Here is a 19,272-nt window from a genome sequence, read left to right as displayed (position 1 = left end):
ATATTTGGGTGCAGCGTTTCGATGAGAAAATGACATAATCGTAACAATAATCATAATCGGACAAGACCATCAGCTTGTGAACTGAGGCACAAGTTAACATGGACACACAGCTGGATTATATGCACCATTTCCCACCAAACACACACTCATGTGAATACAAAGATGCTCTCTTAGGGTACATTTACACGACAACGATGTACTAAAAAGGGAAACGTTTGTCCTTTGCGTTTTTGAAAAGATCCGCGTACAGACGACAACGTTGTCAAAACAATCCCCGTTCACACGGATCCGCGAAAATGACTAAAAATGCTGTTTTATGCATGCCAGGCCAGTAGTTGGCGATGTCACTTTGTAAAGAAACACTACACTCCTGCGCACATAAGCATTCTTCCACAGAATACAAACAATGAAGATGGTGAAAGCATCGAGCAGTTTTGTCTGGACGGACGATGAGGTTACTTTATTACTACAAATAACAAATACTTTGCTGGAGAAGCGTCAATAAACTCAAAATCTTGAGCAGCACAAACACAGTCATGTAGTCCACTACTGTAGTTTTGAATATCTCGTGCGCTGTTTTGAAGTATTCGCGCATATGCCTATAGACTGAACTCTCAAGATTATTCAATAAACTCTGCTCATTTTTACCATCACTTCGTCTCCTGCCTTCTTCTGTATTCCCCCTGCTGACTCTTGGTCTGGTAGGAGAGTAAGTTAACATAACAAGCTGTTGATGTTGACTGGTTTTGGATATCAGACAGAACTCTGATATATGGATATCTTCTGACGGAGAGAGAGGTCATGTGTTCACTGGATCTAACATGTATTTTCACTGCCTCATGTTTTCATATTCTAAGCATATAATTGAATATTGTACATGGCATCACATCTCTGTCTATAGGCTATATACATAAGTGGTGGGTGAATGAATTGCAGGATAAAGTTACATCAAATAAAATTAAGTAAATAAATAAATAAATAACATTTAAAATGCAGATACATTTTTCCCATCTGAATCCATACATTAATTTCAATATTTTCAAATTGCAGGTTCTGCCTACTGTATAATGTTCACACTCCATACAAAACACTCCAAATGAATAAATTGTTGATTATTGTTATTTGCACAGACACCAGTATTCATATTGATAATTATACATCTCAAACTGATGCCTATCAATCCATCATTCTTTATATAACAGGTAATAAGCGTGCGCATGACGCATTATTTTCACAAATTCACGTTTTTGTATGTTTACACGGAGACGATAACGGCATCATTTTCAAAAACTTGCACTTTGAAACCTGTTTTCAAAAGTTTGCGTTTTCAGGCCCCAAAACGCCATTGTCATGTAAACGAACAGCCAAAACGCATAAAAAGTTTTCCGTTTTTAGTTGAAAAGGTTGTCGTGTAAACGGGCCCTTAAATTGTCGCTAATTATTATTATTTATTTTTTTTTATCTTGCGTACTTCTGCTGTTTAATCTAATACTACCACTTAGTTTAATCTGTTCAATGATGCCAGCATCATGTAGTAAGTTTATATTTAATGAAGAGCAAAATATTGAGTCAGAAGCATGATTTTCAGAATCGACGAATCTGCGGACGGTCGTTCACATCTGGTGTAAAACGGAAGAAGGTCACCAGATGACATGAAAATCACTTGAACCGTAACACCGACTATGCACTCCGCCATATTTTCGTTGCAATGCAAGATGGGACTCTGAGTTTTATTGTCATAGAAGCATACAAAATGAGGAGCATAGAAGGTTCTAAAGACCTAGCCCTTCCACTCTCTCAGCCCCGGAAGTGTTGGCAAGGAATCGTGTCTTGTCGGCCTCACCCATCTCTAACAGGTTGAGCCAAAGGTGGCGCTCCTGGACCACTAGTGTGGCCATCATCCGCCCGAGAGACCGCGCCATGACCTCCTTCGCTCAGAGAGCGAGGTCGGTCGCTGAGCGCAGTTCCTGCATCAATCCCGGGGCGGAACTACCCTCGTGCAGTTCCTTTAGCGCCTTGGCGGACTTGCAGGAGAGCCATGGCGTGCAGGGCGGAGGCGGCTTGTCCAGCGGCACCGTGGACCTTGGCCGTCAGAGATGACGTAAACCTACAGGCCTTGGACGGGGAAAGCATGTCGTCATCTCCGCATCAGCCTGTGACTGGGCAATCGACCCGGAAGGGAGGAGCACAGCTGAGGCTTCCGACTGGATGAGCCCACTCTCCGATGCTGTGCTCGAGAGCTCATCACTTTCGCGGGCTCCGAATAAGAGGTCGAACTCGCCATGAGACGAGCCGGTGGACTCACCCGGAAGCCCGATCGGGGCAGACGAGCGTGCTGGGGAATGGGAGGTCCGCGGGGGGATACCTGGCGGAGGCGGTCCTATTGGGGTCCCCAAATCGCCCCCAGTGTTAGCCGTGCTGGCCTCATACCCGTGGGTAAAAGGACCGAGGCGGGAGTCTCTGGGGTGGCTCGCTTTCTTACGAAGGCGAGCCGCGACCGCTACGTTGCCATGGACATATTCTCGCAATGAGAACATGACCATCCACGAACGATGTCTTCGCGTGAGCAGTGACCAGCCACGAAAGACAGTGATCGTGACCGTTAGAAGACGAGAGATAACGAGCACAACCAGGAATAACACACAATCGGAAAAGCATCTTTAAAAAGACGAGTCTTTAAAAATACATTCCGTTTGTGCGATCTTTTAGAGAAATATATACTCTTTTAGAGGGGAAAAATGCTCTTTCAGAAAATATACTCTCTAGTTTTTCTGCCGAAGCGCCCAGGGGCGTTCTCTGCAGTGCACCAGTGCAGAGGGGGGAGAAGCCACTGAAATGCGCCATCAGATCCAGCAGAGGTGAATGAACAGTAGTATTCAGCTCAACGAGCATGACCGTTCAGCTCCAAAGAGAAAATCTGAATGAGTGGTTGCATACCAGCTCCTTTTATACCCGTATGTCCAAGGGAATGACATGCAAATACCACTCGCCAATTTTCATTGGCCTTTTATCAAAGACCAGAGGTGTCTCGGGCTCCCAAGAGTGACCCCTAGTGTCACTACATCGACACCAACGTCGAGTGAGTGACAGATAGGGAACTACTTATACTCTGTGAATTGGTCCCTCAAATGATTGTAATGTGATGTAGGTCTGTTTAGATTAAGTATTTGAGATGAATTTATACATAAAATAGGCCATAATAATTCCGCGCAGTTGGCACTGCCATTGAAACAGACTGCAGTGGAAGTTGTTTTATGCTACTAAGCGAAGCTTCCGTTCTGCGAACGTGGAAGTGTGATAAAGGCCTATTAGCTGTTGGCCTCAAGGTAGGTGGAGCTCCAGGTCACTCCTACCGATGACATGGACCAATGGCAGTAAGAAGGTGTTTAGCAGCCAGTAAGACATTTTCATAAAAGTTTGCCCAGGTGAGCTGTTACAAACCACCGAAACGAAATCAAAAACACCTTTTTGGCCAGATTCTAAATTACGTCAGTATCCACAGAATCTGAGGATCTACACCTAATGTATGACACGGGAAGGCTGGTTCTCTTTTTCTGAGATGACACTGCATGTTTGGATAGTTATCCAATGAACAGCGTTCTGTTTATACAGACATTTTTGTGTTCTGTGCACCAGAAACCTACAGGTGTTTTCAGGTGGGGTGCGGAAAAAATGCCCACACAAGTATCAGAACACACACACACACACAATCATAGGAACAAAATGACACACACACACACACACACACACACACACACACACACACACACTCACTCACTGCCTCACAGTATGAAGAAGACAGCGGGAATGTGAATGGACATCTGGGATTAATATCTGTATGTGTGTGTGTGTGTGTGTGTGTGTGGGCGGGTTTGGGTGGTTTACGAGGACAATTTTTAGGTCACAAACTGTTAATTACACACAAGGGTATTATGCTATAATGTTGTTTATGAGGACATGTCTTGTGTCCCCATAATTCAAATTGCTTAAAAAACATACTAAACAATGTTTTATTCAAAATGTAAAAATGCAGAAAGATTTTTTGTGAGGGTTAGGTTTAGGGGATATAATCTATAGGTTGTACAGTATAAAAATCATTATGTCTATGGAGAGTCCTCATAAGGATAGCCGCACCAACATGTTTGTGTGTGTGTGTTTGTGTGTTTGTGTGTGTGTGTGCGCGCTGCTCTTGCAGATCCCTGATTCCATTTCACTGGCTTTAATGAATCCCATTCACTGAATCATGTGATATAGAATTGGCACTGGGCTGAAAAGTGACTGCACGCTCACTGCGTCTTGCATTTACACAGGATAAAAGTCATCCTTTTCAACTCCCTTACTACGAGTTGTTAAATGCAACTTTTCTGCTCTCCTCTTAAATTTATGTTGTGAATGCTACAATTAAAGAGTGCTTGGATTAGCGCTCTAAAGCAGGGGTCTATAAAGGGGTTTATATAGAGACAGAGCTATTACATATTATATCAAATTGACTAGCCTGGTCTACAATAACATGCATATAGTTAACATATTAATGTATTTACATAGCATCCCATTCATCTCTGTGGTGGTGTTTGGCTGGTGCCGGCACCCATGGAAGTACGAGATCTAGAGGCTGCCATCTTTGCTTATGGGTTTTAGAATCAGCTGTCATGTGACTGATCACTCAACAATGGCAGCAGATAGCAAATTTCATGCTTTTAAGAGCCTTTTTTAAAAGCCAATTCCTGACCCCCTGGTTGTGCCTCAGTAGTTCTCTCATTGTAGGTGAGCTGTGTACCTTACTACAGAAATAGTCCATGCAGCTTTAGGATATCTAAAGTGCCATGATTACCAGACTGCGAGCCTGGCTGTCAACAATCAGAAGTTCTCTCTTTGATGTCAGTAGTGTTTGTGTGTGTTCACAGACATCCGAGAGACAGCGTTCGTGTATGCCATCACAGCGGCAGGCGTGACGCATGCAGTGACCCAGGCCTGCAGCATGGGGGAGCTACTGCAGTGCGGCTGTGTGGCCACGCGGAGCCGAGGGCCGCCCCCGCATTTAGGCAGCATGGGCCCAACTGAGGGGGTGAAGTGGGAGTGGGGAGGCTGTGGGGATGATGTGGAGTTCGGCTACGAGAAGTCCAAGCAGTTCATGGACGCTAGGCGGAGGAAGGGCAAGAGTGACATTCGCACACTGATTGACCTTCATAATAACGAGGCCGGTAGGCTGGTAAGTTATTTTATTTCGTCAGAAATTCTAACCAATATACTTGTAATCCAATAATGTAATGGGGTGTTTTGATATGGCAAGGCAAGGCAGGTAGCACATTTTATACACAATGGTAATTCAAAGTGCTTTTCATAGAAATTATACAGAGAAGAAAAATAAAGATACATAAAAGTAATAAAAATGGGTCGCAATTCAATCTGGACAAAATCCGTGAGCAAAAAAAACAAAACAACAACAACAAAACTTTGCTTTTGCTTTAGGACGCATATTTAACATTGGTCATGGTGACCCAACAAACCCCGAATTGAATGTAGTCAGGGTCATATTTTCTTTTACTTTGTGTTTTGTTCATGATTTTTGCGTTTTAGGGCATGTTATGCAAACTGTCAATGTTGGCAACTGCCTAATTTGGCTAGCTTCTACCAAGTAAGTCACTTGCAAATAAAACACAGAAGAGTTGATTGGATGCACAGTTATAAATAAAAGATACGTTTTTTTTTTTGTTTTTTTTATCCATTATGAAGTTTATAGGCCTATTTATTTTGTTATCTTAAATGCATTATTAATTTATGGCAAGTTAATTTATTATTATTTGCATTTAGCAATATTTTTTCGTGCTATCCTCGTCAGAATAAACCTGTAACCCATTTTGGTTCACGCATCAACAATACATAAAGATTTGCGTTGTGTTGACGAGTGAGGTAGCTTTGATTTACTTTCATAGTTTGCTAAAAGCAACTTCATACAGTACCTGTTGCCCTCATGTTTGAATGCAGGTTTGAAGTAGATGATTGTTTTGTTTTTTATGGTCCTGGTGAAATATCATAGTGGATAGAATTTTTGCATCAATGCATAGGTGTTACAAGCACAGTCGTGTGCTCTTTTGCCTGTACAACCCTTTAGAGATAGTCAAGCTCAAATGAGCAGATGGTGCACTTCAAATGCCCAAGCATGGAAGAGCTTGTAAATGTTATGGAACTATACTTGGCAAAGGCTGGAGAAGGCAAAATGGACTGAGTTGAGACTAGTTCACAAACATCACCCCTTTCTCTGAGTCTTACCTCTCCTCTCATTCTAGATAAATGTAATAGTTAAAGGTGAAGTTTGTTATTTCTGTGCCACCGGTGTCACCAAACTGAAATGCACCAATTAGGGCTGCTTAATTGTCATAAATGGTAGGATCCCCAAACATTTCACCTGTCTACCATTTGTGAGACGAACCAAGGATTTTATAGTTAACTGAAACTGAAAAAACTGAAACGAAATTCCCAAAAAATAACCTTTTTTTTTTTTCTCCAAAAAACTAAAACTAAACTGAAACTATCATGCATTGCTTCAAAACACAGAAGTGGAACCCGACATGGTCTTCTGCTGTTATAGCCCACTTGCCTCAAAGTTTGACATGTTGTGCATTCAGCAGAACTGTAGCTGCTGAAATCCCAGGACATTAGCAGCTACAGAAATACTCAAACCAGCCCGTCTGGCACCAACAATCACGCCACGGTCGTAATCAATGACATCACATTTTTTCCCATTCTGATGGTTGATGTGAACATTAACTGAAGCTCCTGATCCGTATCTGCATGATTTTATGCATTGCACTGCTGTCACACAATTGGCTGATTAGATAATCGCATGAATAAGTAGGTGTACAAGTATACCTAATAAAGTGATCGGTGTAAAGTATCTCCTCATTTGTAAGTCCTTCTTGGTTGTTTTTGCCATGTTGTCTATACACTCAGCCTATCTATACACTATCTAGACCTGTGTAATCTGGACTGGAATAGTTTAAGTTAAAGAACATTACACAGAGTTGTCCCCTGCCAAGTCATTTACTCATCTGTGTTAACTGAAATAGAAATCAAAATCAAAACTAAAATATACTGATAGACAAAAATAAAAATGAAAACCTAAAACTGATTAAAAAACTAAAACTAACAATAGTTGGTAAAATAACTGAAACTAAACTAAATAATAATTTGAAATTGAAAACGAAATAAAAATGAAAACTAATTTAAAAACCCAAAACTATAATAGCCTTGAGACAAACAGTTAGTCCTGCCCCAAACTCGCACCATTGGTTAAAGGGTTAGTTCAACTAAAAATGAAAATGATCTCATCATTTACTCACCCTCATGCCATTCCAGATGTGTATGACTTTCTTTCTTCTGCTGAACACAAATTAAGATTTTTAGAAGAATAACTCAGCCAAAGTAATCATGGTTGACTGTGAATTCTAAATTTCTACAATGGCATCTGAAACTGAAAACTATTGATTTTAAATAATGCTGCATCCAAGCCACTAGGTGTCAGTGTAAGTCCAAGATGACACAAAGACAAAAGTTACTGAGTGCACCTTTAAATACATGATCATTGAATAAATAAATAAATAAGAACGAGAGTTAAAATGAGAGTTAAAACAAATACAGTAAATAAGAAGAATTAAAACATTTACACAATAAAACCCCAATAAATATTGCAAAATTTTGAGTAAAACCATAAATAAGTACTTTAGACACATTAAAAATCCAGTGATGGAGACTGACTCACAGCTCTCCATCACACAATGATAGTAAGAGTAATATGGTAGTATGCCATCAACAGTTTCCTCACTTTTCAGGGAAATCAAATTACCAAAGGCTTATTTATAGTTGTCTCCAACCCGATCTCATGAAAAGTCATACATAATTAACGAGTTGGCTATTTCATATGGTCTCGCATAATGTTGTTTACATAAACTCGTACGACTTCATCACGTGCAAATTCCCAGATGTCTAATGCAGAAGTAAGCGCAAGTTCCGCGCACGAGGCGTTAAGGACATACTTATTAATATTATGCCCTTAACCAAACCCCTTATCTAAACTTAACCAATCAGTAGAGCATGTAAACATGATAGGAAGCTGTTGTGTGTGACAGAAGCAAGTAATTGTCGTGTATTAGATGGAAACGATGTTCAGTGACGTCATTGGCTATAGTGAAAGTCGTAGGAATCCAAACGAGTGCAGTCGCACGATATCATACTAATTAGCCAAATTTAGAAAAGTCGTACAAATTCTGATGATTTTACAGTGAGAGTGTGTTGGTTGTCTGCATAAAAAGTGGGGATAGAAGAAAGTGTTGTAATGTAACATGAAAAAAATACTTTTTTTCTATCCCATTTTTATATGAACAGACAACTACATATAAGTCATTTGTAGGATAAGTGTTTGAGAGATCTATTTATAAACCAAATCATTTTTGCTATTCTTTTTAGTGCTTGTTTAAAATCAGCATTTTAGATACCTTTGTAATACTGTACAATGGAAGCTTTGTATTTGAAAAACTCTTGAGATATGCAAAAACTCTTGTCTCAGTTTTTTATTTTGTATTCATTTCTTATAATTCGGTAGTTTAAGGAGGTCAGATTTACAGTTTCCTTCAAAAAATCACCAATAGTAATCACATGTCTATATTGGCCACTGGCCGAATCCTCACACAAACTATTCCCCAGTGTCAGTAGTGCTTCATCTTGCAGGGGTTACTGCCTCATACCCTCAGGTCCTGTTAGCATGGGTCAGTCACAGGTAAATAGGCATTAAAGAGCAAGATGGGGGAACACAGACATGTTTGGCAGCTACCTATGTTTTTCAATTAATGATTACATGAAATGAAAACTCTTTTCAAAAGCCTCGCAGTGACTTGTTTGGAATTAACGAGAGAAAAAATGTTAACGCGGCATTTATCAGATATTCAACAGGTGTGGGACTGTACGAATCAATGCTTCCAGCTTCTCGGATTGGCTTTCGGGTTGCTGGAGGCCACATAGGAGAGAGGGAGGGGAGAGACGAGGGTAAATTCCTTCTGAATAGCTTCTCCTTTTATCTCATTGAACTATCTTTGTGTCTTGAACTGCAGGCTGTGAAGAATTATATGAGAACTGAATGTAAATGTCATGGGTTGTCTGGCTCTTGCACTCTGCGGACCTGCTGGAAGAAAATGCCTCACTTCCGCGAAGTGGGTGACCGTCTGCTTGAGCGCTTCAACGGGGCATCCAAAGTGATGGGTGGGAATGATGGTAAGACTCTCATTCCAGTGGGCCAAAACATCAAACCGCCGGACAAGCAGGATCTCATTTACTCGGCTGAGTCACCAGACTTCTGCCTGCCCAACAGGAAGACGGGTTCCCTGGGCACACGGGGGCGAATATGCAACAGCACTGCTCTGGATGTGAGCGGATGCGACCTTCTGTGTTGCGAGAGGGGATATTGGGACGAGACGGTGGTCTTGGAGGAAAACTGTCTCTGCCGTTTCCACTGGTGCTGCGTGGTCCAGTGTAAAAAGTGTTCTGTTAGGAAGGAACTCAGTTTGTGTCACTAACCAAAAGCCCTTGATATAGAGATTGAGAAGAGTGCATCAGAATGAGAAATCCTCTGGAAGTCGTGCTAGAACAATCAAGCTCTGTTGCGTAGAATCTTGAACATTCCAGATTCACTCTAGAATGTACTGCAAAACGTACATGCACATTTCAGACCCTGAGTTTTTGGAAAACACTAGAGGTGCATCTGACTCATAATGCACCCTTCAGAATACCTTTAGAACCACTAGTCTCAATGACTACTCAAGATTTAGGAGGGGTTCATCAGCTGTGGAGTCAAGACATTCAGAAATCCTTATCAGCAGAGTGAAGAGGGCTTTTGTGTGTCTGTTTCTTTTAGATCAGCCCTGTTTATTTTGTCAGTTCATTGAATGCTATAAGTGGTTATATCCTCTGTTGAGTCAATGAATGGAAGCACTTCCACTGTCTTGAGTGCTCACTATGTGCACATAGGGACAGAATTGCAGCCATGGTGATAATAGAAGCACAGCAACATGATGGTGCTTGATGTCAGTGCAATGGCAAAGGCTTCTCTTGCTCAGTACTGTCTGAAGTGAGAGGGACATCAAGTAAAGGATATTTGGCATAGCGCTCTGTAAAATGGGCATTGCCTGGACACAATGAAAATAATCTTATTTATATTGTCTAACATGACTACTTGTAAGTGAATTGACTAATGCCCTGTCATTTTCTTTTAAAAGCACTTTGAATGTGAGAACTTTTAACAGAAAGAGTAGCATGTCATTTCAATCTTAAACTCTGTTGTTTCAAAGGTAAAAAGCAAATGCAAGAGAAGCAATGTGTAAAAACTCTTTGTTTTCATTTTTATTTTATTTTTTAATCATATTTAATCTTGAGGGCTTTTAATGCACTTTTATTGGTACTGAATACACTTTTTCATCCATTTGCTCCATGGTTAAACACATTTTTAGTGTTTTGATTGTTTTTAAAGGGATCGTTCACTCAAGAAATTTAAATTTCAAATGAACATTTTTTTTACTGTCCCTTATGTTGTTCCAAAACTCTATGACTTTGTTTCTTCTGTGGAACATAAAGGGAAGTGTTTTGGCAGAATGTTAACCTCAGTCACCATTAACTTTCATTGCACCTTTTTTCCATACAGTGAAAGTGAATGGTGACTGAGACTACCTAACATCTCCTGTTTTGTTTCATGGAAGAAATAAATGTACATGTGTTTGGAACGACATGTGGTTGAGTACATTTTGACAGAGTTTTAATTTACGGGTGAAATAACCCTTTAAGAATAAAAGTGCTTGCATATTATTGATCTTGCATATGCCTTTTAATATGCTATCACTGCTCCCTTTGCTAAACTGATTGTTACAGATTGTTAATGACAGTGGATGAGAAATTAATTTCCATTGTTTGTGATATGGTTTCCATGGCAATAACAACTTTTCGCAGATCAGTTCATGTGTCCATTTTGATTTGTCAGTAGTATCTTTGGGTAATCAAAACACTGCATTTTCATAAAGGGCAAATTCAGGACTTTTTAGCACCATATTCAGTGTCACACAAATTAATCATATTTGAAATATAATATTTCTGCTGTCTGTATCGTTAATGAGATCAGAAACAGCAATGTTAAGAAACAGACATAAAGAATGCAGAGTTTCACTAGATACTACGGGGTCAGCCATGAGACTTTCATCAAGTGTTAATCTCAAGCACCCCTTCCTTTGTTTTGGGATGTATTGCATTTTTTGGAACATACCTTTATGAGGTATCATCTGGAGTTTTCTTCTTGTTTTCCTATCTTGTGAGCCACAGACCATAGAGAAATACAGCTTTCACATGCATTTGTAATAGGAGCATAATAAATATAATGGACTTAAGTTAGTGAAAAGTGATGGCATGTCCAGTAAATGTAAATGACTTGAACACACATTATTCAGCTCTATTTATCTGTGGACAGTTCTAAACTTTAAATAAAAATCTTAAACTTGTATATGAGAAATGTGGTGGAAGGATATGCAAGATTATTAATTGCTCTTCAAAACAACTGTTTATTAAGTTGTCTTGTATTAATTCATTACAGAATTTTATTTTTTGCATAATTAATCATAATGTATTTGAGAAGGAAGATGATTCGGAAAAAAACAAAAAACAAACAAGAGACTGGAACTAAAAACCTTACTTGTAGCTGCTCATCACTGAATAAAATACACAAAAACAATCCTGACTCTTTTTATGAGTACTATACTATATTTTTATTTCCTGAAAAAAAACAAAAAAAAAACAAACAAAAAAATCCAATACAGTGTTTATCTTGATTTCCTGATTTCTTTCTCTTTAGTTATTAGAGATAACAAGTAATTATTTAAAAAGTATTATGAAATCTGATACAAATACATTTTAGGTACTTTGATATAGGCTTTTAATTGAGAAAAGTCTTAATGGACTGTAAAAGAATTGTAGGATGAATGTTGTATCTCTCACATGAAGTTTTGACTTGGAGAGTCGATCCCATTTCAGGCTGATATATTTATATAGATGGCATAATGAAGCTTATGTCATGCTTTCCTTTCATGGACTTTAAACAAATCACATGAATGTTGTTCTAACTGCCTCACTTTACATGGGGTCAAGACTTGATGCTTTACACTGTCTCTCGGGCAATTTGAGATATTTCTTTAACACCACAGCTTCAAGAGTATCGTTTTGCTACTCAGCAGAAAAAAAAGGTGTTGTTTTCAGTTATTTACGCAGTTGGAAAAGACTCCCTTTGTATTAGTAGAGTCTTGCAAGTCGGCACAAGTTAATATTTTCCAGGAATTTGGGCTGCATAGCCAACAGTATTGAAGATGGAGGGGAAGATGGAGAGCGGGAACGTGCCAGGAGCATGAGAGAACGAGAGACACAACGATAGACAGCCCAGAGCAGGACAACATCAGCAGAGTCATTCCACAGACAGCCATTAGATTTATAGAAGCAGAGCTATTAATATGGCTGCTATGTTTGAATGGTGAGGTCCAGTTTAACACACACACACACACACACACACACACACACACACACACACTGCCTGTGGAATGCACATGATGAGTGGATCGTTCTGTCTTTGCCTGCTGATAGTAAAACACAGGGCACTAATGAAGGCCTGCCACTGTGGGTGGATACACAGTATGATGAGATACACTCTCATTTCCTCTGATGAAGTGTAAAGACACTGGAAACGAGAGACTGTGAACTCCAATGCAAGTGTACAGGTGGTAATCATCTGATCTGATTTTAGCTGCTGAAAAATTAATTTATGCTTCAACATTTTTGCCCTCATATGAAGATTTTCATGGGGGATTTATATCAAGTGTGGTTCATAAAATTGCTACCATATCTGTGTAAAATTATATCCAATATTACAACTTTGTTTATCATGAAAACGCAACCCAATAAACTCTAATCCTGGAAAGCAATTTTATTTCACTAAAATGATATAGAACAGAGATTTTATCACACTAACATCAACGCATATTATGTTAAATTCTTGTGGCAATACTTTTGAAACAGTATACATTTGAACATTTATGGACTGGCCCCATTCACTTCCATTGTACATGCCATTCTGTAACCATTTTTATTTTGAAATAAATGAGGGACCAGTCACAATCATTTCATGTGGTAATCAACATAATAATAATACTTTATTTTTATATAGCACCTTTAAAGGTAGCTTCTCAAGGTGCATTACATAGAAAAATAACAAGAGTATAAGAATACAAAGCATTAAAACAGAGTAATTAAAACACAATATGAAAAATAAACTAATAAAGAAAAAGCTGTCCTGAAAAAAAAATATGTTTTAAGATAAAATGTATATATACCAAAAGTCTGTGCTTCTCTAATATCAGCTGGTAGCGAGTTTCACAATTTTGGAGCATAAGAAAAAAAAGTCCTGTGTATAGTAGATTTTGCATTATGCCACAAATGCTGTTGACTGACTTTAAGTTGTACTTGATTGAGCTTAATTTGTACTGGTAATGAAACTGGAACATTCCTTAAAAAGGATAGTACACCAAAAGGAGATGTTAAGCAGAATGGCAGCCTCAGTCAACATTCACTTTCATTGTATGCTAACAAGATGCCATGAAGGTGAGTGGTGAATGAGACTAACTAACTAGCATGTCCTTTCGTGGTCCATGGAAGAAAGTCATTTCTGTTTGGGACGACATTATGGTTGAACAAATAATTATAGAATTTTCATTTTTGGCTGAACTATCCCTTTAGTGTGAACTATAATGCTGGTAGGGATGCACAGACAGGAAATGGTTTATGTTTGTGCATGTGTACACAGGTGCATGTGTGTAGCCAAAGTAAATAAAATGTTACTAACGTAATACCACCATGCATTCCCCCTTGTTCTGTCAACCAGTCTTTATCTAAATAGAGATGCTTACTTTAGGAAAACACACATAAAAGTCTACCTGTGAATAAAGGCTCTGAAGAGATTTTATCTGGAGGTAATCAGTATAATTACAACTTGGGCTATGTCAGACTCTATTCTGTGAGTCTGTGTGGTTCATGATGGGATGGAAGAGTGATATTTACGCGGCCTAGCTGCTACAGGGCATGGAAGTTCAACAGTTTCGAGGGGGGTTGAAACAGCCTCATCTCCTAATGGTAGCGGCAGTGCTCGGTAAATAACACAATTACTTGCCCCATTTCTTTTTGTGGATAAACGGAGTTTAGTACTCTCAGTGGATTGTTAACCTCTCATGTCAGGGTTTTAAGTGCTGATAATATCTCCAGAAGAATGCTTACTCATACTGTAGTTACCCTTTATTTTTTTTGGTCTCTTTTTGGCCGGACTTCAGTAATCCCTAAAACGTAAAGAGACCTGAGCAACGTACCAAGTCTGTGTCAATAAACAATATTGTTTGCGTGCTTCCCGCTCTGGAATTGCCAGATGGAAATTGAGCCTCTGTCCTCAGTTAGATCAGGAATGGCTCGTTCCAAAACGGGCATGCAATGAAGTGTTTATGGGTTTGTGGTTTGCAGGCATAAGGTCTCAAAGGATGATGCCAGACCCTGCACGCACATACCCGATTACACACTAACTAAAGTGCTCTTTTTTTTACACACTTCCCGCCACTTAACACAAGATGGAGCTATTTGAACAGGGAGGTCTCTTGTCATGACTGCATGCTTAAACTCTTCAAATTGCACCTTGTGAACTACACCGCTGGAAAGGCAATCCAACCTCTCTGATAGATGATTCAGAATTCTGTATTGCCATATGGCTCATTCTATAATTTAGGGTACATTCAATGTCTACTGATGATAATCATATATTTTCTAACAATTTTCTTCAGAAATATCCCATTTTATTCATTAAGAGAAAGCATGTAATAATATCACAAAAAATATTTTGTACACCCCATGTTTCATTTTGCTTGAAATTGCCGTGATGTTTCTTAATTGACAGTTTTTGCATTGTCCGTTTTTTAAATTGAGTGGGTCATAAGCTCAAAAATAATAATAAAAAATAAATAAATATTTTTTTTTATTTTTTTAGATTCTAAACACTTATATTATTATTTTAACTACAATAGTATATTGTCAAGGAGTATATTAATTGACCGTCAACTGTGTTGGATACATTGTTATGGTTTGCAATATTTTTATGATTTTAACTAAAATATATTTTCAGATTTTAGGTTAACCTGATCAAGAAAATGGCATGTGGTTGGCCAGGCAAGGCCTACCATTGGAATTATGAGTCAAAATGGGGAAATTGTCAAATATGTTACCTTCTAGGGCCAATTCTTAAGTAACATAGTTGACATGACCCTACTGTGTCCATTGATGTCCACTGATGATAATGAAATATTTTCCATAGATCAGTTTTTTGTCATCATTTAAGCCTGTATGTGTCAGAGGACACTGAGGGTGTGTGTGCCCTCATGCATGATTAATGGACATTTAATTGATTTTACAAAATTAACTAGACATTGTTCCTTTGCAAGTTAAAACAGAGATTTTCTTATGCAAATGGTGTCATAGTACATTTCAAATAACAAGAATGCTGCTCCTGATATCCTTCAAGGTATATTTTACACAAAGGTTAGAGTTTTGCATAACATCTTTTAAAACTACCAAAATTATATTTAAGGCAGATTTATGCTAAAAAATGTTTACTGTCACTAATGACCATGCTGAAAATATCATATAAATATCTGCAAAAATATACAATTCTTAAAATTATTTTAAAATAATTACTGCACATATGGCAGAATAGACAAAAGAATCCTTAATTATGTGTGTTACTTGAAGTGTAGTATTTAATCAGTGTCTTTAATGGCATACAGTTTGTACATAACATAGTTGACAAACTCCCTAGGGAAAACATCCTTTCCCTTATAATAGAGAAAAAGGTGTTTAATGCTTAAGGTTTGCAACTAGTAGATATGTTACACTGAAGAAATATGTTAACTTAAACCAATAGTTGTTTTATTGTGAAAGCACTTTGTTTTTGTACTTTTTTGTTGATATGAAATGTACCACCAATTATAGAATGAACCATATATAACCAAGCTGATGACAACTGTGAGCAGGGTGCATTGCTTGAAAAGTAAAGCCACAAGATGTAAACAATATGTGTGTTAACATGATTTTAGTGTGATAAAATAGCGTACTAAACTTTTCTGTGTAAAGTTATAGCCAATTTCACAACTTCTTGCCATGATGTAATGTTAACAAACCCTAAAACTCTAAAAAAAAGACCTTAAAAACGATGATTTAAAGAACTGTACAGCTCAAATAATAAAAACATCTTAACAGAAGAATTAATGTAAATGCTTTTATAAAATGATTAGCTTCACATTTCTGCCTAAACCCTCCAAAAATTGGTCCCATTCATTTCTATTGTATGTGCCTCACTGAAACCTCGATTTTTTTTTTTTAAAGAAAAGGAGGGACGAGTCGAAATAAATTTTTGTGGCAATCAACATTATGCCACAATTGCTGTCGATTTAGCTTAACTTGTTGTGAACCTGGAATATTCCTTTAAGCTTCTTACCAGTTTTGCCTTAAAGGAATAGTTTACCCAAAAATGAAAATTCTCTCAACATTTACTCTCTCTCATGCCATTCCAGATGTGTATGACTTTCTTTCTTCTGCTGAACACAAATTAATATATTTAGAAGAACATCTCAGCTCTGTAGGTCCACACAATGCAAGTAATTGGTGACCAAAATGTTGAAGCTCCAAAAAGCACATTAATGCAGCACAAAAGTAATCCATAAGATTCCAGTGGTTTAATCAATTTTTTTTTTTTCTAAAGTGATCCAACCAGTTTTGGGTGAGAATATATTAATATAGTTTTTTTTCACTAAAAGTCTTGACATTGGCAGTCTCCTTGGCGATCATGATTTCAAGCTCGATTACACTTCCTAGCACCATCTAGCACTTTGTGCATGCGTCAAGCACTAGGAAGTGTAATCGAGCTTATATCGAGATAGACTTTGGTCTGTTCTCACCCAAAACCTATTGGATCGCTTCAGAAGACATTGATTAAAACACTGTAGTTTTATGGATTACTTTAATGCTTTAGGTGCTTTTTGGAGCTTCAACATTTTGGTCACCATTCACTTGCATTATATGAACCAACAGAGCTGAGATGTTCTTCTAAAAATCTTAATTTGTATTCAGCAGAAGAAAGAAAGTCATTCACACCTGGGATGCCACGAGGGTAAGTAAATAAAAAGAGAATTTAAATTTTTGGGTGAACTATCCCTTTAATTTTAAATTGTCCTGTGGTGTGACAAATGCATTTTGGAAAGTACAGTACAAATGTTTCATGTAGTCTCTTAATTAAACAAGAGTATATTATGTCAACTATCCATATACAAAGAAAGTACAATGACTTTGCACTAAAGAACATTTTTACACAGTAAATAGAGAGAGCCATTTACGCAGAAATATGATAAAATATAACGTGAGACATTGTGTTCCAATCAGTGTGGTACATACAGTGGATGAGACCTTACAGGGCAGAAAGGATGCAGTTGTTTAGCTGTACTTTTGTTTGGTAGCACACATCAGCATCAGTTCTCACACAGTCATATGGGATTAGTAGTGAGGTTTAAGAGCTTGGCTGAAGTGTGGAAGAAACTCTTCTTAAGGCTGGTGGTCTTTGCGGATAGGAATTTGTAGCACATTCCTGGAGAAATGCTGGAAGAAGTGATGCGCAGAGGGATAAGAGGGATCAGATTATTTTGGTGTCCCAGGGTGCATTTTTTATAATATAGAGGGAATGTACAAATGGAAGCCTGCAGCTGGTATTATTTGATGCTGAGTGTCTTGTTTTGTTTTATCATCAGCACTACAGTGCCAGACAGTTATAGATGATGTCAGGGCAATCTGGGTGATGTCTATATACAAGTAGACCAGAAGCTGCTTTTTCATTCCTCAAATGAGCTCTTCATTTGTCTGAGGACATACAGTCTGTGCTGGACTTTTATTTGTTGGATTCGGCACCTTTTAAGTCCTTTTAGATAGCTAAAATTTGTTTTTTGAGCACAGAACATCTTGGGAGGTTTACTCATAGAATTTTGATGTACAGTAGACCTCCTGCAAGGTCAGAACTGTTTACCGTCTCCAGCTGTTCTTTGCAAATGTCCTCTGAGTAACTTCAGAGTCTTAAAGGGATCATCTTAAAGGGATAGTAAATTCAACAATTAAAATGCTGTCATTATTATCTCACCCTCATGTTGTGTGAAAGAAATTACTTTCTTTCATGAATCACAAAGGGAGATGTTGGGCAGAATGTTAGCCTCAATCACCATTCACTTTCAATATGAAAAACAGATCCTACAGTATAAAAGTGAATTGTGACTGAGGCTAATATTTTCCCTAACATCTCCTTATGTGTTCTACTAAAGAAAGGGTTTGGAACAACATGATGGGAAGTAAATGATGACAAAATGTTTAATCTCTTTAATGACCACATTTTACAGGTAAAGAATCTCAGTTTTATACTCTTGTGGTATAAATTTCCCCTCTCGTTCCACCTTTGCCTACCATTGTCTGTTTATCTTTTTTCTCTGTCTCCAGATCAAAAACCACCAGCATGCAGAACTCATTTGGAATTAAGCTTTCATAATTCTCTGGATAAACAGTTTGCTCCTGAATGAATAACAAAACAGGGATCTGTGCATAATCAAGGAAATGTGCCCCAGCATAAAAGGAAATCCAATGTGAAGACCCCACACCATCCAATAGACAAGTGAAAGAATTAGTTGTGAAATGGTTATGGGTGTAAACAATACTTTGTACACTGTTGTTTCTGTATAATGTGTGTGCATACTGTAGACAGTACATACAGTGGGGTCCAAAAGTCCACACTGAAAATCTTGGATTTAATATCTAATTTAAATCCTGAAAATATTAGGATTTTGACAAATTCAAAACAAAGATGTTATGATGTAAAATGAAGAAGAAATATTTTAGATGCTATTTCAATGTCAACAATGCAATATTCCCTTCTTTGTACAAAAGGTTAGATTTCCTTGCTTTCATTGAAGCATCAAATCATGCTGGAATAACATGGATGATCAGGTTTTGCACAATATTTTGGATACTATGCCAGCACGAGCACATGCTGTCATTAAAGCCAAAGGGGTGCACACCTAATACTAAGGATTCTAAAATTCATGCTAATGTTTTATTTAAACTCTTTCTCTAATTGTT

At 38.1% G+C, this 19,272-nt stretch overlaps 1 protein-coding gene across 2 annotated transcripts in view; it reads left to right on the top strand.

Moving 5' to 3' along the window:
* LOC127447195 (protein Wnt-6-like) overlaps positions 1–18,758 on the top strand; it is a 41,423-nt gene extending 22,665 nt beyond the window's left edge. Inside the window, exons 3-4 of one of the 2 annotated variants that reach the window (XM_051708848.1) lie at positions 4,905–5,209; positions 18,637–18,758. In XM_051708848.1, the coding sequence (XP_051564808.1) occupies positions 4,905–5,209; positions 18,637–18,675 (344 nt within the window). In that variant the 3' untranslated portion in view covers positions 18,676–18,758. Of the gene's footprint in view, positions 1–4,904; positions 5,210–9,104; positions 11,750–18,636 lie in introns of those variants that run through there. The other variant, XM_051708847.1, reaches the window with a different exon arrangement.
* The last annotated feature ends 514 nt before the right edge of the window (positions 18,759–19,272 follow it).

The sequence above is a fragment of the Myxocyprinus asiaticus genome, chromosome 10, assembly GCF_019703515.2.
Source record: "Myxocyprinus asiaticus isolate MX2 ecotype Aquarium Trade chromosome 10, UBuf_Myxa_2, whole genome shotgun sequence".
NCBI classification, from domain to species: Eukaryota; Metazoa; Chordata; class Actinopteri; order Cypriniformes; family Catostomidae; genus Myxocyprinus; species Myxocyprinus asiaticus.
This window is presented reverse-complemented; position numbering and strand designations above follow the sequence as displayed.